We start from the raw sequence: 26068 nt of genomic DNA on the forward strand, positions 1-26068 counted from the left end.
AAGACAGATGCCAGACTATGGGGGAGCGGAGGGAAGAAGATGGGTGCTAGACCAATTGTGGGAGGGGGTGAAGGGAGAGGCACAGTAACAGCAAATGGAAGACGCAGAGAGAAGACACACAGTGGATGGAAGGAATTGAATGAGAAGATGTGGAAAGCAGAAACCAAACAACAAAAGTAGAAAAAAAAATTATATTTATTTATTTATTTTTTGCTTTAGGATAAAGTAGTATATTAGTTGTGTTGATAAAAATTTATAAACAAAGCCCTGCCAGCTGAACTCTCTTTCTCTAGTTCAGCAGCCAGAACTTTGATTTATAAGAAAGGAATAAGCTAAATATTGCAGTACTAAGGCTTATATGGATGCTGCGGGGACGGGGACGGGGCGGTGAATGGGATGGCAGTGGCAGTGACGGGGCGGTGAAAGGGATGGCGGTGACGGTGACGGGGCGGTGAAGGGAACGGCGGTGACGGGGCGGTGCAGAGGATGGTAGGCCAGAGACGGTGCAGTGACGGGGACAGATTTTTTCCCCGTGTCATTCTCTAGCTAGGAGCTCTGTCTTACTGCCTTCTGCTAAGAAACCCCTGTCCCACAGCACTGCCATGCTGAAAAAACTTTGCTTTCCAAACAGGGGCTAACTGGAAGGGAAAAGCTCCATGAGCAGGGCTGGCCAAATCTGCTCCAGAGGATAGCTTGTACCCAGCTTCAGAGAGTGAGGAATCTCTTATGGAGGTAGAGGAAGATATCTCTGAGGGGAATGAAATGGACTACAGCCCAGAAGCCTTAGACTATATGTCTGAATGCAGCATGAGTCAGTAAGGTACTGTGTGGGGGAAGGCAATTAAAGTTTGTTCTATAACAAAGGTCTAAAGTACTTTAAAGAAACATTTCTGTTTTTATGAGGGACTATATAAGAACATAAGCAGTGCCTCTGCCGGGTCAGACCAGAGGTCCATCCTGCCCAGCAGTCCTCCCCCGCGGCGGCCCAACAGATCATGACCTGCCTTAATCACCAGAAGGGGCCCCCTTGCCCCCTAGGTTTCTCATCGAAGTCCTATCTTCCCATCAATGTCCTAACCCTCCGGCCTTGCACCTGCACGACCTGGTGAGCTGTCTATACTTATGCAACACCCCAGCACCTCCCTCAGTACCCCACCATCCCCTTTTCCCTCAGGAATCTGTCCAATCCCTGTTTGAATCCCTGTACTGTACTCTGCCGGATCACTTCCTCCGGGAGCGCATTCCATTTGTCCACGACCCTTTGGGTGAAGAAAAACTTCCTTGCATTTGATTTGAACCTATCTCCCTTCAGTTTCTCTGAGTGCCCCCTCGTACCTGTCGTCCCTTTTAGTCTGAAGAACCTGTCCCTGTCCACCCTCTCTATGCCCCTAAGTATTTTGAAGGTCTCTATCATATCCCCCCTGAGCCTCCTCTTTTCCAGAGAGAAGAGCCCCAGTTTATCCAGCCTCTCAGCATATGGGCAGTTTTCCAGCCCTCTTACCAGTTTCGTTGCCCTCCTTTGGACTCTCTCAAGAACTGCCATGTCCTTCTTGAGGTGCGGCGACCAATATTGAACGCAGTATTCCAGATGTGGGCGCACCATCGCTCGATACAGCGGCATGATGACTTCCCGCGTCCTGGTTGATATGCCCCTCTTGATGATGCCCAGCATCCTGTTGGCTTTCTTCGAGGCTGCTGCACACTGTGCGGATGGTTTCATGGATGGATCCACTAGCACACCCAAGTCTCTCTCAAGTCCGGTGTCTTCCAGCAATCTCCCCCCCATTTTATACTCGAACAACGGGTTCTTTTTCCCTATGTGCATGACCTTGCATTTATCTACGTTAAAGCGCATTTGCCATTTGTTTGCCCAGTACTCCAGCTTATCGAGGTCCTTTTGCAGTTCCTCACACTCCTCCCTGGTCCTAACTCTGGCGCAGAGCTTGGTATCGTCTGCAAATTTTATAACCTCACACTTTGCCTCCGTTTCCAGGTCATTGATAAATATGTTGAAGAGTAGCGGCCCCAGCACCGATCCCTGCGGCACACCGCTCGTGACTCCCCGCCAGTCAGAATATAGGCCCTTTACTCCGACCCTCTGTAGTCTACCTGACAGCCAGTGCTTGATCCATCTGTGTACATCCCCGCCCACCCCGTGGTTCCACAGCTTCCTAAGCAGCCTTGGTTCGTAGCAGAAATTAAACCAGAAACCCTGTATATAAGCAAAGCATAATGAGTGGGGGATGGGCTAATGTTAACTAATGTTAGAAGGAGAAATCAAGCCCTGAGTTGATTCAGTGACCTGACATTTCACATCCCTGATAATGGGAACTTACGACCATTAAAACAAGGTTGGATGGTTCCCAGCCCACTGCCCAGAAATAAGAAGAGTAGTGGGGGTATTTATAATTCAGGCAGTCAGGTGGGGAGAACTTCCTGAATAAACAGTGGGCAATACAATAATTGTGCCAAGCCTAAAAAGGCTGGTCTAAGGGGGCTCTTGTATATAAGTTATTGAAACCAGAATGCTGCCCAGAACTGTGCAAAGCATGGCAGCCGAACTATGAGAAAGAAACCCAGATTTAAAAGGACTTGTTTTGGTTTTTTTTCTTTTTTCTGATTGATACAAACGTGGCTGTAAGGAGAACTTTTGTTTGTGATAAATCTCTTCCAAGCATCATCAGCCGGTGTGGCTGTATTAGAACCAGTGCAACCTGAAATGGATAATAAAACTTGGAACTGGAAATTATTGGTGGAAAGTGTTTTTTTTTTTCTTTTTCTCTGCTGTGCTTATTCCAGAGTGGTCCTCCAAAGAGCGCTAATATTTGCGCCTGGGGCGGGAGCCAGTGCTAGGCTTACCCCTGGCCCCGTTACAATATATATATGAGGGTACTGATGGAATTTAGGGAAGTCCTGGTGGTTCTGATGGCTGACCCTTTTAATGTTTTTCTAGAGTCAGGTGTGGTATCATAGGACTGGTGAACAGAGATGAGGTCGCTCTCCACAAAAGTGAAAGTAAGGAGGAGGCTGGAAAGTCTGACCTCTATCCTAAGTAAATTAATGGAAACGCTTTTAAAACAGAAATGGTTTCACTACAGGCAGGTTTTATCAGACATTTTTAGTTTCATTGACTAAGTGACTAGAGTGTTGGATTGAGGGAAAATGATAGATGTGGTATGCTTAGACTTTAGCAAAGCCTATGACATGGTTCTACATAAATGACAAATAAATGAGTGACCTTGGTATGGGCTCTAAAGCAGGGGTGTCCAATGTCGGTCCTCGAGGACCGCAATCCAGTCGGGTTTTCAGGATTTCCCCAATGAATATGCATTGAAAGCAGTGCATGCACATAGATCTCATGCATATTCATTGGGGAAATCCTGAAAACCCGACTGGATTGCAGCCCTCGAGGACCGACATTGGACACCCCTGCTCTAAAGTGACTAACTGGTTTAAGAAATGGTTGTGTGGAAGGTGACAGAATGTAGTAGTAAATGGAGGTCACTTTGATGAAAGGGATGTTACCAGTGGTGTTCTGCAGGTTTCAGTTCTTGGGCTAGTCCTTTTAAACATTTTTGTAAATGATATTGCTGAAAGGCTATCTACTAAAGTTTGCCTCTTTGCAGATGATAGCAAGATCTGCAATAGGGGAGGCACCCCTGATCATATGGATAATACTAAGAGAAAGGACCTAGCGAAGCTTGAAGAATGATCCAGAATTTAGCAACTAAGATTGAATGCTAAAAAAAAATAAGGGTCATGTAGTTGGACTGTAAAAACCTGAGGGAGCAGTATAGTTCAGGATTGGATTGGACTGATTTTTTGATAGTCCCAAAAAGCAGATAGCAAGTGATCTGCAAGATCCAGAATGGCAACAAAATGTAGCAGACCAGCATAATGAAGCTATATAAATTTATTCACCACAAGCAGATAAAAGAATAATTAAATAATTAAATCAGCCATGTTTTGCCCTTTAATTAGCTTTATTATACTGGTCTGGTCCATGTTATTGCTGCTTTATTACTTGATATAGCTTAATACTGGAGTTTTAAAGCGATGTACAATAAAAATTAATAAAATACACATGCTTTATGGAAATTCAAATAACTAGTCATGTTACTGATGCTGACAGGTAATGAATTTCTTACAGAAGGTCTGAGAAGCTGAAAGCCCTCTTTATTGCTGAAGTTGATTTAACCGTCTGAAGCGAAGTAAGCTGTAGTAAATGGTTCATAGACAAAACCGAGGAAGACAAAAGCGCGCGCCGACAACTGAGCACAAGACGGAAGAAAATGATAGTTTTTAGGGGCTCTGATGGGGGGTTTTGTTGGGGAGCTCCCCCACTTTACTTAATACAGATCGCGGCGGCGTTGTGGGTGGTTTGGGGGGTTGTAACCCCCCTCGTTATACTGTAAACTTAACTTTTTCCCTGTTTTTAGGGAAAAAGAGAAGTTTTCAGTAAAATGTGTGGGGTTACAACCCCCTAAACCCCCCACAACGCGGCGCGATCTGTATAAAGTAAAGTGGGGGGGTTCCCCCACACACACCCCCGTCAGAGCCCCTAAAAACAGTTATTTTCTTCGGCGCGCACCTCCGCGCTGCGCTCAGTTGTCGGTACGCGCCTTTGTCTTCCGCTGTTTTGACCTGACACAGTGCTCAGAAAAACAAAAAAAGCGCTGGTGTTCCTGTCTAACCAATATATCAGAGAGATATTTGGAAGTATTCGAATAAAGTAAAATACTTTTGTGCAAAAAAAAATAAAAAAAACAGGGAACCGCCCCCCTTTTCTGTCCCCGTTAGGTGCCCTGCTGGAAGAACCTTTATTGACAAATGTGAATGCAGGTAGACAGGGCTGTACACCGTGTTTAGGGACTCCTGAAAAAGGCAGTTTTGCTGAAACATGGACTGCATCAGGTCCAGAGAAGAGCAACAAAAATGGTTAAGGGACTGGGGTAGTTGCCATACAATGAGAGGCTAGAGAAACTGGGCCTCTTCTCTCTTGAAAAGAGGAGACTGAGAGGGAACATGATCAAAACATTCAAGATATTGAAGGGAATTGACTTAGTAGAGAAAGAGAGATAGTTTACCCTCTCCAAGGTGAAGAGAACGAGAGGGCACTCGCTAAAGTTAGAAGGGAAAAGATTCCGTACAAATGTAAGGAAGTTCTTCTTCATCCAGAGAGTGGTAGAAATGTGGAACGCTCTTCCGGAGGCTGTTATAGGGGAAAGCACCCTTCAGGGATTCAAGAAAAGGTTGGATAAGTTCCTACTGGAACAGAACATACGCCGGTAAGGCTACACTCAAATAGGGCACTGGTCTTTGACCTAAGGACCGCCACCGCGTGAGCGGACTGCTGGGCACAATGGACCACTGGTCTGACTCAGGAGCGGCAAATCTTATGTTCTTATGACACTTATGTTGCTTTTTGTCATTTTTCTTATTATTTTACAATAAAGCACAGTTACTTACCGTAACAGGTGTTATCCAGGGACAGCAGGCAGATATTCTTGACTGATGGGTGACGGCACCGATGGAGCCCCGGTACGGACAATTTTAGAGTGATTGCACTCTAAGAACTTGGAAAGTTCTAGTAGACCGCACCGCGCACGCGTGAGTGCCTTCCCGCCCGACAGAAGCGCACGGTCCCCAGTTAAGATAAGCCAGCTAAGAAGCCAACCCGGGGAGGTGGGTGGGACGCAAGAATATCTGCCTGCTGTCCCTGGATAACACCTGTTACGGTAAGTAACTGTGCTTTATCCCAGGACAAGCAGGCAGCATATTCTTGACTGATGGGTGACCTCCAAGCTAATAAAAAGAGGGATGGAGGGAAGGTTGGCCATTAGGAAAACAAATTTTGCAAAACAGATTGGCCGAAGTGTCCATCCTGTCTGGAGAATGCATCCAGACAATAGTGAGATGTAAAAGTATGAACTGAGGACCAAGTAGCAGCCTTGCAGATTTCCTCAATAGGAGTGGAAAGCTACAGATGCTGCCATAGCTCGAACTCTATGGGCTGTGACAGAACCTTCCAGTGTCAGTCCGGTCTGAGCATAACAGAATGAAATGCACGCTGCAAGCCAATTAGACAACGTACGTTTAGAAACAGGACGTCCCAATTTATTCGGATCAAAGGACAGAAAGAGTTGGGGAGTTGATCTGTGGGGCTTAGTACGCTCTAAATAGTAAGCTAAAGCCCGTTTACAGTCCAAAGTATGCAAAGCCTGTTCTCCAGAATGAGAGTGAGGTTTCGGGAAGAAGACAGGCAGAACAATGGATTGGTTGAGATGGAATTCAGAGACAACCTTGGGAAGAAACTTTGGATGTGTACGCAGAACCACCTTGTCATGATGAAAGACTGTAAAAGGTGGATCCGCAACTAGTGCATGTAGCTCACTGACCCTCCTGGCAGAGGTTAGAGCAATCAGGAAGACCACTTTCCAAGTGAGAAACTTGAAAGGAGTCGTAGCCAAAGGTTCAAATGGAGACTTCATTAAAGCGGAGAGAACCACATTTAGATCCCAGACTACAGGGGGTGATTTAATAGGTGGTTTCACATTGAAAAGACCTCGCATGAATCTGGAAACTAAGGGATGAGTGAAAGGAGTTTCCCATGAACTGGCTCATGAAAGGCAGCAATAGCACTGAGGTGGACTCTGATGGAAGTAGACTTGAGCCCAGAGTCAGACAAAAAAAGAAGATAATCCAACAATGTCTCCACTGCAAGGGAAGTGGGATCAAGATGATGAAGGAGACACCAGGAAGAAAATCGTGTCCACTTCTGATGGTAACATTGCAGAGTGGTCGGTTTCCTGGATGCGTCCAGAATGGAACGAACGGGCTGAGACAAAAGAGTATCATTCGAAGTCAGCCCGAGAGATACCAAGCTGTCAGGTGCAGAGACTGGAGGTTGGGATGTAGAAGGGTCTCCTGATGCTGCGTAAGCAGAGAAGGAAACAGTGGAAGAAGAAAGGGTTCCCTGGAACTGAGTTGAAGTAGAAGGGAAAACCAATGTTGCCTGGGCCACCGTGGAGCAATCAGAATCATGGTGGCTCGTTCCCTCTTGAGCTTGAACAAGGTTCTTAACATGAGAGGCAGAGGAGGGAAAACATACAGGAACAGATTGGACCAGTCGAGGAGAAATGCATCCGCTGCCAGACGGTGAGGAGAGTAGAGTCTGGAGCAGAATAGGGGCAGCTGGTGATTGTGAGGAGCTGCAAAGAGGTCTATCTGAGGAGTGCCCCACTGAGCGAAGATGGATTGTAGAGTGAAAGGATCGAGTGTCCACTCGTGAGGCTGGAGAATTCTGCTGAGCTTGTCCGCCAAGGAATTCTGTTCTCCCTGAATGTAGATAGCTTTCAGGAATAGATGGTGTTCTATGGCCCAAGCCCAAATCTTCTGGGCTTCCTGGCACAAGAGGCGAGAGCCTGTCCCACCCTGATTGTTGATGTAGTACATCGCAACTTGATTGTCTGTGCACAGCAAGAGGACTTGAGGAAAGAGAAGATGTTGGAAGGCCTTGAGGGCATAAAACATCGCTCTGAGTTCCAGGAAATTGATGTGATGTTTCATTTCCTGGGCTGTCCAAAGTCCTTGAGTTTGGAACTCGTTCAAATGAGCTCCCCAGGCATAAGGAGAGGCGTCGGTGGTGATGATAAGTTGATGAGGAGGTAGATGGAACAGAAGACCTCTGGAGAGATTTGAGGATATCAACCACCATTGTAGAGACTGACGAAGAGATGATGTCACAGATATGTGACGTGAGCAAGGATCCATTGCTTGGGACCACTGGGTAGCTAGGGTCCATTGAGGAGTGCGCAGGTGAAGACGTGCGAAGGGTGTGACATGGACTGTGAAGGCCATGTGACCCAAGAGTATCATCATTTGCTTGGCAGATATGGAACGTTGTGGAAGCACCTGCTGACAGAGAGATTGAAGCGTTTGAAGACGGTTGGATGGCAGGAACGCTCTCATGAGGACTGTGTCCAAGACCGCTCCAATGAATTGAAGTCTCTGAGTGGGGATGAGATGAGATTTGGGTAGATTGATCTCGAACCCCAGAAATTGCAGAAACAGGATGGTCTGGTTGGTGGCCTGAAGCACTGTCTGAGATGAATTGGCCTTTATCAACCAATCGTCCAGGTAAGGAAACACCTGAAGGTGGTGGGAGCGTAGAAAGGCAGCCACCACAATCAGACATTTGGTAAACACTCTTGGAGAGGAGGCAAGACCGAAGGGTAGCACCTTGTACTGGTAATGACAACGATTGATCATGAAGCGTAGGTACTGTCTGGAGGCCAGATTGACCGGTATGTGAGTGTATGCTTCTTTGAGATCGAGGGAACATAGCCAGTCGCCTTGATTGAGAAGAGGATAAAGAGTGGCCAGAGAAAGCATTCTGAATTTCTCTTTGACCAAGCATTTGTTGAGATCGCGAAGATCTAAAATGGGTCTGAGATCTCCTGTTTTTTTGGGAACTAGAAAATAACGGGAGTAGAATCCCTGCCCCTTTTGATCTAGAGGAACTTCCTCTATGGCGTTCAGAAGGAGGGATTGAACCTCTTGAAGAAGGAGGGAAGACTGAGGAGTGTTCAAAGCAGACTCTTTTGGTAGACCTTGGGCAGGAAGAGTCTGAAAGTTGAGAGAGTAGCCGTGGCGGATGATGTTGAGGACCCACTGATCCGAGGTGATGGTTTCCCAACGGCTTATACAATGAGTAAGGCGTCCTCCTATAGGCAGCGGAAGATGGGTAGATGGAGGAATACTGGCTATGTCCTGGAGAACCAAGTCAAAAGGGTTGTGAGGATTTTTGTGGAGGAGGAGGCTTCACCTGTTGTTGCTGCTGTGCCGGTCTATTGTTTTGCCTCTGCTGTTGCCTCTGACGCCTAGGTTGTTGAGGTGCCGGTGGCAAAGGACGAGCCACAAATCGACGTTGGTATGCCGATTGCTGACGAAAGGGCCTGGTAGGTGGGGTCTTCTTTTTTGTTTTGAGGAGAGTATCCCACCTAGTCTCATGAGCTGACAGCTTTTGGGTAGTGGAGTCCATGGATTCTCCAAACAGCTCATCCCCCAGGCAAGGTGCATTAGCCAGTCGATCTTGATGATTGACATCAAGTTCTGAAACTCTGAGCCAGGCCAGTCGACGCATGGCCACCGACATAGCCGTGGCCTGAGAGGTCAGCTCAAAGGTGTCATAGATCGATCTGACCATGAACTTACGAAGTTGTAAGAGCGATGAAGAAGTTTGGCGAAAGGCAGATTTTTTACGGTCAGGGAGGTATTTTTCAAAAGATGACAAATTCTGAATGAGATGCTTAAGGTAGAAAGAAAAATGGAAAGCATAGTTCCCTGATCTATTAGCAAGCATCGCATTCTGATATAACCTCTTGCCAAACTTATCCATGGCTTTACCTTCTCTGCCAGGAGGGACAGAGGCGTACACACTAGCCCCCGTAGATTTCTTTAAAGTGGATTCCACTAATAAAGATTCATGAGGGAGTTGCGGTTTGTCAAAACCTGGAATAGGTATGACCTTATATAAGGAGTCCAGTTTGCGAGGAGCTCCTGGGATGGTCAAGGGCGTCTCCAGATTTTTGTAGAAAGTTTCTCGCAAAATATCATGGAGAGGTAATTTTAGGAATTCCCTTGGAGGCTGGTCAAAGTCCAGTGCATCAAGAAATGCCTTGGATTTTTTACATTCAGCCTCCAAGGGAATAGAAAGAGAGTCACACATCTCTTTGAGAAAAGAGGTGAAAGAAGTTGCATCAGGTTTGGAGGATGGATCTAAACCAGAAGGGTCCTCATCCCCTGACGAACACTCTCCCTCAGAGAGGAAAGGCTCCTCTGAATCACCCCACAGATCAGGGTCCCTCACTTGAAAGCTTCGGTCCCGTGACTCCGGTGTGGAGGGTTCCAGGTGTCGAGTTTTGTGAATCGACTTACCAGATCTCTGTGAAACGGTACCGGGAGATGTTATAGGGTGTGCCGGTGCCGAAGTTTGTACGGCCTGATGTAAGGACCTCGGTTCCGGCGCTAAGATCGGCATGGATGCTGATGAAGCCGTATGTACCGGTACCGACAAAGTGGATACCGATAAAAGAGGCTGCTCCACTGCCGGTACCGGTGGCTCAGACCGGACCGGGACTGGAGGTGTCAAAAGAGCAGGAAGGAGCTGTTGTAATTGCTCCTTGAGCTGCACTTGGAGGACGGCGGCAATTCGCTCGTCCAGCGAAGGCACCGGTACCGCTTTTTTCTTCTGCGGTACCTTCGGTGCCGCTCTACACTCCGAAGAGGAACCCGAGGTCGAGGGGCTCACCTCAATCGGAGCGGAGCACTTCCGTGGGCGCCTCGAGGTCGGCAGGATTGGGCTCGCTGCCACTGAGACCGGAGGGCGCTCCAACGGGGAAGGCTTCTTAGCCGGCTTACCTGAGGGATGCGACGCCGGCGCGGTGTCGAGCGGCGTCGAGGAGGTAAGTGCCGACTGCGTCGGGGCCGAAGTCGGAGCCGGTGCCGCTGAATCCGACATCTCGGTACCAAATAATAACCGCTGTTGGATCTGGCGGTTTTTTAAAGTTCTCTTTTTTAGAGTGGCACAGCGGGTGCAGGTGGACGCCCGATGGTCAGGACCCAGGCACTGTAAGCACCAGTTGTGCGGGTCGGTGAGGGAAATGGGCCTTGTGCACCGCTGGCACTTCTTAAAACTGGGTTGGGGGGCATGAACGTGAAAACGGCTTCTGCCAAATCGAAGGCCGAGGCCTCGATGGTTGCAGCAGGCCCCGCCGGGGCGAACCCGAAAAAAGAAGAAAAAAAGAAAAGAAAATTCTCTTTTTTTTTTTTTTAGAAAATAATAAAAAGAAAAAGAAGGGAATAATTCCAAAAAGGTTTACGTGAGCGGGAAGGCGTTTGAGAAAAAAATTTTCAACAGCCGTTGAAAGTGCGTCTTCTTAGCTCCGCGGAAACTAAGAAACTGGGGACCGCGCGCCTCTGTCGGGCGGGAAGGCACTCGCGCATGCGCGGTGCGGTCTACTAGAACTTTCCAAGTTCTTAGAGTGCAATCACTCTAAAATTGTCCGTACCGGGGCTCCGTCGGTGCCGTCACCCATCAGTCAAGAATATGCTGCCTGCTTGTCCTGGGATAAAGAAGAAGCAGTGTTAGACCACTCAGTCCATAAAAGTGGTTATTCCCACTGCTCTTTGTACCTGATCAGTCCTTCCCATTTTTTTCAGGACACAGATCACAGAAGTCTATTCAGCTTTGATCCCAAATCAAATGACACAATATTTTGTTAATAAAAATCAGTAAAATCATAGAACCATTACTAAGGGGTCCTTTTATCAAGCCGCGCTAGCGGGGTTAGCACGTCGAACATTTCATCATGCGCTAACCCCCGCGGCTGGCTAAAAAACTAATGCCTGCTCAATGCAGGCGTTAGCGGCTAGCGCAGCAGGTGGTTTAACATGCGGTATTACGCGTGTTAAACCCCTACCGCAGCTTGATAAAAGAACCCCTAAAACAGATATAGTATTGCAAAATTGAGGATTCAAAAGAGGGTTTTGGAGATGTTGTTCTGGTGAACATTAATCAAATAGCTGACAATTTAATAATAAGATTATGAAGAGCTAACAGCATTTTTGAATCAACTCATTTAAATTGTCCAGATCAGTGTATAAATAATTCATTGTAAAATAGAATTTTGAGATGCTTTATTATGACCTAATCACAAATGGTAAACTGAAACACAGGAAGTTAGTGATTTATATTATAAAACAAATCACAGAAAAGTACAACAGGATTTAAAAGCCGAGTCTTACAATCTCTTCCAACTAGAATTGTGGCAAACGTAACTGCTCTTTTTAATCCAAGTCAAGAATAAGTGATATATAAATAATCATTAAACATCATCCTAGCGTTTCTCTGCCACTACACCGAGTTAACATTTCTGAGATGCCAATAAAGCACAGTGGTATCAAAGCATAGAGGATTATTTGGCCTCACCTGAGTGGATGAATATCCTCCAAGATGATTTCTCTTCTGGCTCAGCCACTTCATGATAGGAATGCCTTCAGAAATTCTGTTCTGTTTGAAGTGTGACAACAACACATAGCCAGCAAGCTCAATATCTACCGAGTTTGGCTCTCTCCAGTCTGCCGTCTCATGAACTGATGATCTCCAGAACCTCAGATCTCCTACAAAAAGAGACTGATTTTCTTAAATACCAATAACATTTATTAAGAAAAATATACCTCTCCCCTCAAAAGTAATCTCTGCAATCTAGGAAAAAATATTCTGTCTGATATTCAAAGTGATTTATATAGGCAGAAGACGTTTCTGCTTGCTTAAATCACTTGTGGCTGCCTAACCAATATTCAGGAGCCCTTAACTGGGCAATACTGCTGAATATCAGCTTTGACCATCCACGTGTGAAGTGGGCAGGCCATGGGCAGTACAGTGCTGGGAAGGAATGGGCAACACTCAGTTGAAAGAGCTAACCAAACTATTGTTAGAATTCTAAAAAAATATGCGCCTACATCTGGGAGAGATTGGGATATGAAGTTTCCACTAGTATTAATGGCTATTAGGACATCACCACACCAGTCAACAGGAGTGTCACCATTTGAGTTGATGACCGGTAGGGAAATGACTCTTCCTATTCATTTGCTGTACTGCACCCAGGATGTCAACCTGACCGGTGCTACTGCCGCTTATAAATATGTTACCCATTTGCCTCAGCACTTACAGTGAGTATTTTCCTTTGCCCAGAGAAATCTGGAAATTGTGGCAAAGGGCCAGAAAGCCTACTCTTAGGAAATATCAAATTGGGGACAAGGTATTCTATTATAACTTCGGTAGACAGAAAGTCAAATTCCAAAAATTTCTACCCAGCTGGAATGGACCCTATCTAATTGTATTTATTTATTTATTTAGTAATTTATTTAGCCCGTCCTCCCAAAGGAACCTAGAACAGGTTACAGGAGTACATTCATATTATGGGTAGGACAAATTTTAGTGAGACATACAGACTTTACAGCATGGACAGGGGTTTAGATTACAGCAATTACAGTATAGATTTAACATTTAGACTTACAAATACAGACTTAGTGGATATAGGGTGCTTTAAATTGCAGCATTTGCAGTGTAGACATACTAGAAAGTGAAATAGGTGGGTGCATCTTTGTTGTCAGAGAATGTGGTAGTAATTCAGGTTATATTTGCGGTGGCATGCAAATGATCACCAGGAATTGGAAAAACTGGGATAGGCTAAATTTTTCCTTTTGGTGGGAAACTTTGTGTCAATGTTATAGATATGAAAAAATGAATTTGGAAATTTTGGGACATGATAAAATATTTAGGGCCTGTTTAACAAAGCCGCGCTAGCAGCTGCTGTATGTAACGGCCCCAAAGCCCATAGAGATTTAAAGGGCTTCAGGGCTGTTGCTGTGCAGCTTTGTAAAACAGGCCCTTAAAGCAACATGGGGTCCATTAACGAAATTAATTGTACAAGACTTTAATTCCTACTTGATTTGCACACACATCCAGGGAAGGTGGGAGGGAAATATATTTTGTATTATTATTATTTGAAAAACAGGCCCTTAAAGCAACATGGGGTCCATTAACGAAATTTGTTAAATCTGATTAATTGTACAAGACTTTAATTCCTACTTGATTTGCACACACATCCAGGGAAGGTGGGAGGGAAATATATTTTGTATTATAATTTGATTGAATGTAAGTGCTGTTCCAGATTTTCATTTTTTGTAAAAAATTTTGCACTTTGTACTCAAATTGAAAATCAGTAAAGAATTTAAAAGAAAAAGGGAAACAAAAGTAAAAAAAAAGTAAAAATTAGAGATATATGGTGTCATAAAAGTAAAAATTAGGTGAGAAAATGGTGACTCAAAAAAGTGGAGTACAAAAAGGACTGGGACATGTACAACCACAAAATGATGAAAGGAGGAGCCTCAGGCACAAGGGACTACCAAAATGGACCCAATTTAAACCGGATAAATGGAAAACCTATTATATAACTAAAAAATAAAATACCATGACATTAAAACCTAATTATAGTATACAGCGTAGCATGGCTTAAAACAACAGTACTAATATAGGATAAAATATAAAATAAAATCTTATAAAAAACATGTGTCCAGAACAATACGTTCCTGATGAGCTGTATGGAGAAATAATAGTAATGAATACTAATATGTGAAAAGAGAATTAGTGAAAAGGGGCAAAACTAAAAGACCACGGAGGGATGTGCAGAGATCAACCTGTGCATATAATGTGATACAAGCACCAATGTGCTAGAGCGATCCGAGTGAAATGATGGGAAACCTAAATAAAATAGTTTAAACCTAATCTGGCCACCAGGTAGCACAGAATCTGAGCGCAGGAAACACGATAATATAGGACACCGCAACAAGAAAGTAAAAGCACAAATGTGTGCACAGGAACTCAAGTGACAATCCGCTCTTAACAAACAGCATGAGGATATGTACTGACAACGGCGGATATATGAAAGGAAGCAGGACGCAGCATGCGCACAACAAGAGGCTAGAAAGATAATAAGGACCGTGCAGGAAATCCAACAATAAGCAATTTTTTTTATTTTTTCAAACTTCACTTTCGAGCCTGTGGTTTTAACCCCGCGGGTTAAAACCACGGGCTTGTACTACGGGGAAGGACAGGAGAGTCGGGGCAGAGAGCAGGAGATAGCAAAGTTGTTTGCCTGTAACAAGTATTCTCCGTAGACAGCAGGGGAATGCAGCCACACTTAATGTTGAAGTCTCTGACTGAGCCTAATTAATGACTTCGGTACTCTCCCCTATCTATAGTAAGCCTTTGAGATTACTGAGCATGTGCAGGATTGCCCTACTACTCAAGCCCCTCCCCTTTGCCTGTCAGTTTTGTTCCTAGCAATAGAAGAGGAGACGAGGGGATGGAGGGCAAGTGTGGCTGCATTCCCCTTGAGGGGCCTTAGGCATTTGAACCAATCAGGGCTTTAGGCTCCTCCCTCTGTATCCCATGATACAAGAAGGTGGAGCTTAAGGCCCTGATTTGCTCAGTCAAGCATCAATTGCTGGTTATGGATTATATTCTTTTGGAAGGAGGTACACAAAATTTTACTAAGAGCTTTTACTCGAGTCATAAGTTCAAGGTTCCATTGACAAATTAACAAAGCTGCAATAGTCATTTTACTGTGGCATACATCAAGCTGTTTTTTTGCATTCATCAGTCAGGATAATAAAAAAAAGTTACTCTTTACCTTGTTTCTCTGCTCTCTGATTCAGTATATCTAAGCTTTCTTTTGCTTGAATACTGCCAGCCAATGATAATGCATATGTTACAAGTGCAAGTGTGTAGTTATCTGAAATGCCTTCATTCAGTTTAAATTCCAGGAAGTTTGTAGCAGCCTGAACATGTAAAGAATTCTGGAAAATAAAGATGTATTTAAATATGAAAATGAGAAAAATGTTTTTTATCATATGAACATTAGTCTAACAACTTATTAGATGATTAGAATGTTGACTTTGGTTGCTTTATGACAATTTTAGATGTGCTAGTGATATTGATGCTCAGGAACTGGTTCCAACAGTGATTACCTGTACTGAGTATTAGTTTCTGTACACAAAAATTTGTTCAAAGGACATTATACTCATAAAATAAGAGAGATTCGTATTATTTGTTGAGGAATTACCACTTCCTCAAGAGATATTACAGAATTCATCAAGACAGCAAGGGCTGAACATTCTGTTATAGCATCAGTCAATACATTCACAAGTTTGTTGACCAAAATTGCTAGGCCCCATTACTCTGACGTCTGTTACCTTGCTAAATTCCTTTGCTAGGCCCACTATAAGCTCTGCATCAAGTTTTATATAGCATGCTGATATAAAAAAAAATAAGTTAAATGTTCCATACATACATTTTTGGGGTCAATTACCCAAAATGGGTTAGTTTTGCACGTACCATGACAGGTATGAAATGGAGAATGACATGGGGACATATTTTTTCCTATCCATGTGGGAACTCATTTTCCCATCTCATCCCAGCGAGTTCATTTCCTATCCCTGCCCCATTCCTGCAAGCTCTGTCCTCATCTGCACAAGCCTCGCAACACAAACAGTATAGAGCACCTTGAGGGCCGCAATCCAGTCGGGCTTTCAGTATTTCCCCAATGAATATGCATAAGATCTATGTGTATGCACTGCTTTCAATGCATATTCATTGCGGAAATCCTGAAAACCCGACTGGATTGCGGCCCTCAAGGAGGGACTTTGAGATCCCTGGTATAGAGAAAGAGGCAAGGGAGGCGTCTTGTCAGCCAAAAGGATTATCTTTATTCAAACTATAGGTCCCAACAAGGATCCAAATTCGGTGTGTTAAAACAATGCCTTCCTCAGGGGATACTGACTCGAAGTAAACTTATGGCATGCTGATTGAAAAACACAAAGAGACGCGCTTTTGTAGCCTCATGAAGCAAAATTCTGAAAAACGCCAGTAGGTGCTTCAACCTAGCCATTTTTTGACATTTCTAATGGCATTGTTCAATCAACTTAGGATCCGGTAGAGCACCTACCTTTGTGGCAAAGTTTCGCCCCCCACATTTCGCCCCCAGCAATTCGCCCCTCACATTTCGCCCCCCACATTTCGCCCCCAGGTATGTTTCGCCCCCACACATTTCGCCCCCACACATTTCACCCCCCGGATGTTTTGCCCCCGCACATTTCGCCCCCGCACATTTCGCCCCTGATTATGTGTACTGCACATTTCGCATTGGGCTAGTTTAGCGCTGGCCACTGCGGTATTAGCTCCAACGCTCATAGGGGAGCCAGAGAGAGAGAGTCGGGGAGGCAGAGAGCAGGTTGTGGCGGAGAGCCGGGGTGCCAGAGAGAGAGTTGGGGGAGGCATAAAGTAGGTCACGGCGGAGATTAGGAGAGCCGGGGAGGCAGAGAGCAGGTCACGGCAGAGAGCCGGGGAGCCAGAGAGAGAGAGTCGCACCCACCCCGACTCTCCCTTGTTGAGCCGCGGCCTGCCAGAGCCCGCCGAGACGCTCCCTTGGTTCCTGCGGGAGGGCCGCCGCACACGCCACGGGAGGGAGGGGTTGTGCGTCGCCGGAGGCCCAGTACCTTATCGCCGGGTGGGAAGGGGTGGTGTGGCTGCCGCCGTCTCATCTGCTCAGCGTGGCTGGCGTCTCATGTAAGCCGAGCACCTGCGGTTTCCTACTCTGGAGATGTAAGGGCTTGCGATAGAGGCAGGAGGAAGGAAGAGAGAATCCTTTGCCTCTTTGACTGTTCTAAGCAACCTGGTACAGTGGTGTAAAATCCACCCCACGCCGCCCTCACTTTGTGGGAGGTGGGGGCCGTGAACCCTGCACCACAGTGGCCGAGGTAGAGCCCTGCAAATGCGTCCTTCCCCTCCCTGGGCGGCCCGGCTGTGTGGGAGGGGGGATTGGGGTTTCCGACCCTGGCGGCCGCGTCGTTGTCTCCCAGCCGCCCTGCTCCGGCCCCGGGCAGGGCGCGATGCACTGGAGAGCCGGGGAGCCAGAGAGAGAGTTGGGGGAGGCAGAGAGCAGGTTGATTTCAGGGCTGCAGGGCTGGCAGGACAGTCGGAAAGGGTCTCCCCCCCAGGGCCTAACTAGGTACTGGATCCAGTGGGGGGGGGGGGCCTTCATGGTAGGAGTACAGCCCTCTCACTTCTGCCTTCTAAAATGGCTGTTGTCCTCTTGCAGCAGCTAATGGTATTAACAGGAAGTGCCGTGAGCAGCTGCGAAAGGTCATGGCAGCCATTTGGGAAGGCAGGAGCGAGAGGGCCATGCTCCTGCCACAAAGATCAATGCTAGACTGCTAGGTACTTTGATAGGTCTCAGGGGGAGGAGGGGGGGGCATGGGACATGTGGCTCACAAGCTGTATGTTGCCGACCCTATCTTAGACGCAGAAAGGGGAGGTGGGAAGGGAGACAAAGTTAGAGTGAGAGAGAGAGAACGGAGGAACGCTCAGGGGCGAAATGTGCAGTACACATAATCAGGGGCGAAATGTGCGGGGGCGAAATGTGCGGGGGCGAAATGTGTGGGGGCAAAACATCCGGGGGGCGAAATGTGTGGGGGCAAAATGTGTCTGGGGGCGAAATGTGGGGGGCGAAATGTGAGGGGCGAATTGCTGGGGGCGAACCTTCCGGATCCCAGTTTTAGCATTTCTCCCTGAAATGCAATATATAAGGAGACTAGTTATTTAGCCCGTTACATTAACGGGTGCTAGCAGGCCTTCTCCCTTATTTTTACCTCCTCTCTGTCCAGCAACACCTCCCCCCCCTTTCCCTGCTCCCCCCATATAGCAGTAGCCCTTCTCCTTTTATCTCTCCCTGTCCAGCAGTACCCCTCCCATTCCCTCCTCCCCCTGTCCAGCAGTAGCTCTTCTCCTTTATGTCCTGCTCCTCCCCTGTCCAGCAGTAGCCCCAGGAAAAGAGTGAGGATCACAGGACCAAACCTTTTACTCCAATCCTCTTGATGCCTGACATCCAAGTAGGGGAAATCCACTCTCCCCACCTCCTTGCTCCTGCTGCACTTCCTCCTCGGCTATACACATGCGCACACACACACACTTACATACAGCTCTCTGGCTCCTCGCGCTCCTCCTCCACCTTCCACTTCTTCGGCGGGGGCCAACGTTTTCTTTATTTTGTTTTCTTTTCGCGTGTTCCTCCATCACGGAAAAATAGCACTACCGGCCAACTTAGTCCCTTGCCGCCGCTCCTCTTCTCTTCCCACGGTCCCAACAAACGTCCTTACTCCAGCAAGGGCGCCCCTGCTGGAGTAAGGACGTTTGTTGGGACCGCGGGGCGGGAAGAGAAGAGGAGCGGCGGCAAGGAACTAAGGGAGCCGAAGGTAGGGTCGGATGGGAGGCTGAACAGGGTTTCGGATGAGTCGGGGAGAGGAACGAAGACGACGCCGACGACCGGAGAGAGAGAGAGAGCCACTGCAGCGTCTCTGAAATTGAAAAAAACTTCGGTCTTGACTTTTTTTTTTAAAGTTGAAAGACGCGGCGGTGGCTCCTCTCATGATCACCACCTGCGTCGGAAGTCCAACGCAGGCGGGGATCGTGAGAGTAGCCACCGCCACGTCTTTCAAAGAACCGTAAGCCGCGCATGCGCACTTCCTATATTTCGCTACAGCTCACAGAAAAGCGGCGCACACTTAGGAACTGCGCATGCGCGGCTTACCATTTTATTATATTAGATTATGTGATTATGTACTTACCCTGGTAAGCTCTTTTTCAGTAGACAGGTGAGACATTCTAGACCAGGGGTGCCCGCACTTTTTGGCTTGCGAGCTACTTTTAAAATGACCAAGTCAAAATGATCTACCAACAATAAAATCTTAAAAAACAAAAAGCACACTGTACGCAGAAAAAATGTTAATTATAATTTATATTTGGGGTTTTTTCAAAGAGGTCAAGGCAGATGACTTTAAAATATGCAATGTCACCTCAGTAACAACTATACAAAAATAGACAAATATACCCCCCTTTTTACTAAACCGCGATAGTAGTTTTTAGCAAAGGGTGCTGCGCTGAATGCCCCCCGGTGCTCCCAACGCTCATATGCTCCCTGCGCTAAAAACCGCTATCGCAGTTTAGTTCAAAATATAGACAGCAGATATAAATTCTCAAAACAAACACATTTTAATCACTAAATTGAAAATAAAATCATTTTTCCTACCTTTGTTGTCTGGTGATTTTATGAGTCTCTGATTGCACTTCCTTCTGACTGTGCTTTCAGTATTTCTTCCCTTATTTCTGCCTCCTGCATGCTTCCTCTCCTCCAGACCTCATTCCATTCCCCAACCAACATCTCTATCCTTCCATGAGTCCAACTTTTTCCTCCTCTATCCCTGCCTGCCCCCTGCCACCTGACACACTCCATTCCCTCCCCCAACTTTTTCTTCCTCTCTCCCTGCCTGCCCCTTGCCACCTGACACACTCCATTCCCTTCCCCAACTTTAAACTTTTTCTTCCTCTCTCCCTGCACGTCTTCTTTATTTCTCTCTCTCCATGCCCCCCATTTGTCTTTCTTTTTCTCTCCCTGCCCCCCAAGCCACCACCGCCTATTTCTCCCTACTTCCCCAACGCCGATGCAGCAACAGATTAGGGGCATGCAGTAACTGCACAAGCACCCGTAAATTCTGACGTCGGAGAGGAAGTTCTGGGCCAGCCAATCGCTGCCTGGCTGACCCAGAACTTCCTCTCTGACGTCAGAATTGACGTGGGGGGGGAGGTTTATGGGCCAGACGATTGTGCAATTGCTGCACGTGCCTAGTCTGCGTCGGTGTCGGGGAAACAGGGAAAAATCCCGGGCTCCGCGATTGACTCGTGTTGCCTTTGTGATCTACTGGTAGATTGCGATCAATGTTTTGTGCACCCTTTTTCTAGACAGTGGGACTATTTCCCTTAAGCCAAATGGTGAAGGAATTCATTCTGGAATTTTCACTCTGCTTCTATAGTACTTCACTGGGCTGTTCAGCTCCCTCTATAGTTAGTACCCAAGCACGGAGAGTCACCCAATACACGTGAAGTAGATGCTCAAACCAACTGTTCTGCTCACGAATTTACTCAACATGAAAGTTAAATGCCAACACAGGGTTCAAAGGAGCTCAGAAACTACTCCCCAGTAAATTGAAACATGTATACAAATTATTCCCAGCCCTCAAGGGCTAACAGGCATCCAAGAAACAGTTTGGAGAAGCATAAACAGAATAAAAACTGTAAGAAGGCGCAGGAAGGATAGGGCGGGAGTCTAGAATGTCTCACCTATCTACTGGAAAAGAGCTGACCAGGGTAAGTACATAATCTCCTTTTCTAGTGCAATAGGTGAGACATTCTAGGCAGTAGGGACTTACAAAAGCAGTCCCCCAAAATACTAAGGTGGGCTTGCTGCACTGACCTGTAAGACCAAGGATCCAAAAGTGGAGTCCTTTTTTGCCACCATGTCCACTCGGTAGAACTTGGCAAATGTGTGAAGAGAAGACCACATCGCCACTCTGCAAATCTTCTCAGGGGAGACAGCTCTAGCTTTGGCCCACGAAGAGGCCACATTTCTGGTAGAATGCACCTTGACAGAAATAGGAGACTGTTTTGCCGCAAGAATGTAAGCTAACGAAATGGCCCTATGGATTCATCTTGAAATTGTGACCTTGGAAGTGGAAGCACCCCGCTTAACTGAATAAGTCAGCACAAACAAATGATCAGAGACTAAACTTGGTGACCTACAAGGAATGCAGAACTCACGCACATCCAGTTTCTTCAACAGGTGGTCTTGTGACTTTAAACCTGTCAGTTGAAAGGCAGGAAAACACACATCCTGATTGACATGGAAACCACTTTCGGCAAGAAGGAATGAACCGTCTGAAGGAAACCCCCCATCTCTGACATACAGAGGAAAGGGTCCTTGGAAGATAAAGCCTGCAGTTCTGACACACAACGCGTTGTTGTGATGTCGAACAGAAAAATAATGGTCTTGAATGTCAAGTCCAAGAGGGTAGCATCTCGAAAGGGCTGAAAAGGAGCCTTATTAAGAATCTAGCAACATTAGGATAAGACGCCAAGGAAGACCGACACTCCCGGGATCTATAAAAGGAGAGCCCCGGTCACTTGGACCTGAAGAGAAGCCACAGTAAGGCCTTCATCCAAGCTAGCTTGAAGAAAGGCAAGAATTAGCATGATCAATAATAATAATAATAATTTTATTCTTATATACCGCCAAAGCCATAGAAGTTTGAGGCAGTTTACAGCAAGAAGCGCTGGACAATCAGCGAAGAGGTTACAGTCAAAGTCAGCGAAGAGGTTACAATCAAAGTCAGCGAAGAGGTTACAATCAAAGTCAGCAATACAATCTTACCATGACAGATTAAATTATACATTCTGGTGGAATTCTGTATGCCATATATACAAAATGGAACTCACTATAGCAACACAAAAGGGATATATAAGTAAATTTCAAAAAATATGGAGACCATTAACTGAATACTGTAAAGAATGATTAATTTTCCCATGTTTAGAATTTGATAAGAAGGTAAGGGGGGATTTATATTAAAACTTTAGTCATGTATTGAGGTTCTGAAGGGAGGGGGGAGGGGAAGGGATAGTATTATATTAATTAAAAATATATAAATTTAGATTTTTGAAATATTAATATGAATTTTAATATTAATTTTTCAAAAAAAAAAAAAAAGTTAAATCAAATATTAATAGATGAGCTTATCAAGTATGTATATATATAAATTTTTATTGAGTTTATGTAATTCACTTGATGTAACATTTGAAAATGAATAAAGATTTTAAAACAAAAAAAAGCAATACAATCTTACATAATGAAGGAATATGAAAGTTATGTAGTTCATTAGGGTTACTGGTTGAGTAAGCAGAGCTGAGAAGATTCTTAGTTAACAAATCGATTGAACAAGCTCGTTCAGACAACTTCTTGGTGGCGGCCTCTACGGACTCATCAAAGAGGTCATTGCCCTCACAAGGAATATTAGCCAGACGGTCCTGAAGATTTGGATCCATATCAATGGTGCGTAGCTAGGCCAGGCAGCGCATCGCTACTGAGAAAGCAGTGACCCTGGAAGTAAGTTCAAAGGCATTATAAGATGACTGCAGAAGATGTAAGCAGAGTTAAGCCATTGTAGCAGAGAGTGCTAGAAACTTCGGCTGCCTATGCTGATCCAGATTTTTTATAAAACTGGGAAGATGATCAATCAGGAACTTGAAATAAGTAATGAAGGCAAAATTATAGTTGAGAACCCTGGAGGCCATCATGGAGTTTTGGTAAAGAGAACGGCCAAACTTGTCCATGGTCTTACCCTCTCTTCCAGGAAGTACTGTGGCATAGACTCTGGAAGGATGGGTTCTCTTCAATGAAGATTCTACAAGAAGGGATTGGTGAGATAGTTGTGAATTCTCAAAACCCTTGCAATGTAGAGTTCTATACTTCAATTCCAACTTGCCTGGAACAGCAGGAATAGCATAAGGAGCCTCGAGATTTCGTTTGAAATTTTGAGACAGAAGCCTGTTAAGAGGAAGCTTGAGTGACTCTGCAGGAGGTTGAGGTAGATGTATTTCTTCTAAGTACTCCTTAGAGTATTTAGAACCAGCGTCCAATTTAATATCCAAGTCATCAGCCATCTGATGAAAGAAGGAGGAGCAGGACAACTGATCCACCAGAGCCTGGCCTCGAGAAGGACTCGATGACCTTGAAGTGCCTCGAGTGGAGAATGAAGGTGAAGCCTCTCTGGAGTATTGGTAACCCAAGGAATAGACAGAGCAGCGGAGTCCTCGGGGTCTGGAATTGGTGACCTCAAACGGGGCGTAGAAGGCCTCGAAGTGGAAGATCTGGATGGAGGTCTGAACAAGGAAGGCTTTTCACTGGAGGAAGACCTATGCCTCGATGGATGCCTCCATAAGGGCCTCGATCGACGAGGAGAATGCTGCCTGGAAGCAGGTCTCGTGTGAGATCGAGGAGACTTCACCCTATGTATGGAAACAGGCAGTGCCGCTGGTGAATTAATAGGGCTAGAAGCTGTAGATCGAAACCCCATAGATTCTGTGGTTTGGATCGAGGAATCTCGAAGCACTCCTAAAGACTCGGCTCCTTGTATGGAGTGTGAGGATTCCTGTTGAGACACTCGCAAAGACTCAACTCCTTGTATACAGTGTGAAGATTCCAATCGAGACACTCGCAAAGACTCGACTCCTTGCATAGAGTGTGTAGATTCCAGATCAGACACTCACAAAGACTCGACTCCTTGCATAGAGTGTGTAGACTTAGCTCGAGGCACAGGCAGGGACTTGATCTCGCAGGAGACTGCTGATTGCCCAGGCTGGACTGCAGGAGGCAGAGACGAAGCAGGACTGTATTTGCTCAGTAACTGAACAAATTGCTGCTCTAACATGGTTTGGAGAGAAGCCTGCAATTGTGGATCCGAGTCTGAAACTGGACCACTTGCTGAGGCTAAAGGCTCCGAGGAGGCAGTCGAAGCATGCTTAGACTTGTGCTTGGATAACTTGAGGACCACTGCAGGAACCTTCTACTTAGGTATCTGACCTGAGGGAAGCTCAGAAGATAAGGCAGGTGTACTGGAGGTCAACAACGATCCGAATGAGGAAGGTCTGATGAGACTCGAGGTCGGAGTAGTGGAAACATTAGGAACTCCAGCTGAAGCCTGAACCGAGTCAGAGATCGAGGTCGAGGGTGTAGCTGAAGAGTCCATCATGAAGAGTTTTTCCACTTGAACCCAACGACTTTTAAGGGCTCGAGGTTGAAGAGTAGCACAGCGCGGGCACAACTTCGGACTATGGTCTGGCCCGAGACAGCGAAGACACCAGCGGTGTGGGTCCGTGAGGAAAATTGCACGCTGGCACTGGCTACACTTCTTGAAGCCCATGACTGGCAGACATAGGAGGGAAAATAGCCGCTGCAAAGTCAGTCGAGAAAAAAACAAACTTTTTTTTTTTAAAGTAACCGAAAATAAAGAAATAAACACAGTGATTCGCGAAAATAAATAACATAAACCCCGGTGAAGAGAAGGCATGAAGCAACTAAGTTTAATGAAGAGCGTCAAAGAGAGACTTCTTGGCTCCTTGGAAAACTGAGAACTGAGGAGACTCGCCCTGTGCTGGGCGGGAAGGCACTCGCGCATGCGCGGTGCGGCAGACTCGAAACTTCTACGTTTCTACAAGCAAGTCTGCTTGCGAGGCTGTCAACATTCTGGCTCCGTGGATGACGTCACCCATATGTTGAGAATAGGCTGCCTGCTTGTCCAGGGATAAAGATATGAACAGTTCCATCCAGTCTGCCCAACAGTAACACTCATTATAAATTCATGATTCAACTGAATAATCTTTTTTCTTTGAAGTCTGCCTGGTACTGTCCTTAGGTTCTACTACTGGAATTATTGTCGGTACCTTAGGTTTCAACTACTGAAGTTGCCATCAAAGCTCACTCCATTCTATCAGAACCATATCATTATTTGCAGAATACAGACCGCAAAAGTCTGCCAGCATCATCCTCGCATTCCAAATTACTGGAATTCCCATTGAAGCCCTTCACAGTCCATCCTAAGCTGAATGGCCATATACAGGGCATAGGCCGTGCAAGTCTGCTTAGTACTGGCCCTATTTCTTCAATTTATTCCATTCATTTTCTAATTCATCCTACGCTTTTTTTAATTCTGTCACTGCTTTCATCTTCTCCACCGGTAACGGATCAAGGCTAATGAGCAGGTACCATCAGACCACAAGGAGGAGAGGGAGATGCCAGCACCAGAAGCCAACAACAGCCGGGACAGTGCCTGGAGGTGATGAGGCGAGGGGGACACTAATTGCTGAGGTAAGTAGGTTAAGTTACTGCTGCTGGCTTTAAAATTAGCGGAGGCCCTGCTTTTAGATGAGGAGGCTTAGGGCTCCTTTTACTAAGGTGTGCTAGAGCTTTAACGCTTGGAATAGTGCACGCTAGACCTTAACGCCAGCACTGAGCTGGCGTTAGTTCTAGAAGTGTAGCGCGCAGTGTAGTGTGTGGTAATTTCCTGCGTGCGCTAAAAAATGCTAATGCACCTTAGTAAAAGGAGCCCTTAGTCTCCCAAGTCTCTTAAATTAGATACCTATGACACCAAAAATTCATCCATTTTTTTGTACATTTTGTTTTCTCTTATAGATCACACTTCCTTGGATAAAAATAATAAATATTTACAGAGTCTGAATACCTTGTCTCCTGGATTTTCTACAAGGGCTGTCATAATGTATGCTGTAAGAGTAATCGGGCTATTATTGCCACCTTGAAGCTGTGTGTTTAACACTCTGCCTGGTTCCCAGAAGTCACCACTAGGATTCTGATGTCTGATAAGCCATGTAGCTGTCTTTTGCAGTATTGCAGGGTCAATGTATATAAAAGAACGAGCCTGGAGAAAACATCTTAACACAAAGGCAGATAACCTGGAAAAAAGAAGTTAACAAGATATACAAAGTTAAATACAGTAATTTTGTCCTTTGTAATAGTCTCTACCATTTTCTCTAGCATTAACG

At 45.8% G+C, this 26068-nt stretch overlaps 1 protein-coding gene across 2 annotated transcripts in view; it reads right to left on the reverse strand.

The window, feature by feature from the left end:
* Positions 1-26068, reverse strand: part of CD109 (CD109 molecule) — a 295729-nt gene that overhangs the window by 39304 nt on the left and 230357 nt on the right. For both annotated transcript variants that reach the window (XM_033937865.1, XM_033937866.1), the window contains exons 25-27: positions 25750-25978; positions 15261-15426; positions 11993-12183 (exon numbers count right to left, since the gene is read on the reverse strand). In XM_033937865.1, coding sequence (XP_033793756.1) covers positions 11993-12183; positions 15261-15426; positions 25750-25978 — 586 coding nt within the window. The remainder of the gene's footprint in view (positions 1-11992; positions 12184-15260; positions 15427-25749; positions 25979-26068) is intronic.

This window comes from Geotrypetes seraphini, chromosome 3 (genome assembly GCF_902459505.1).
Source record: "Geotrypetes seraphini chromosome 3, aGeoSer1.1, whole genome shotgun sequence".
Lineage (NCBI taxonomy): Eukaryota > Metazoa > Chordata > Amphibia > Gymnophiona > Dermophiidae > Geotrypetes > Geotrypetes seraphini.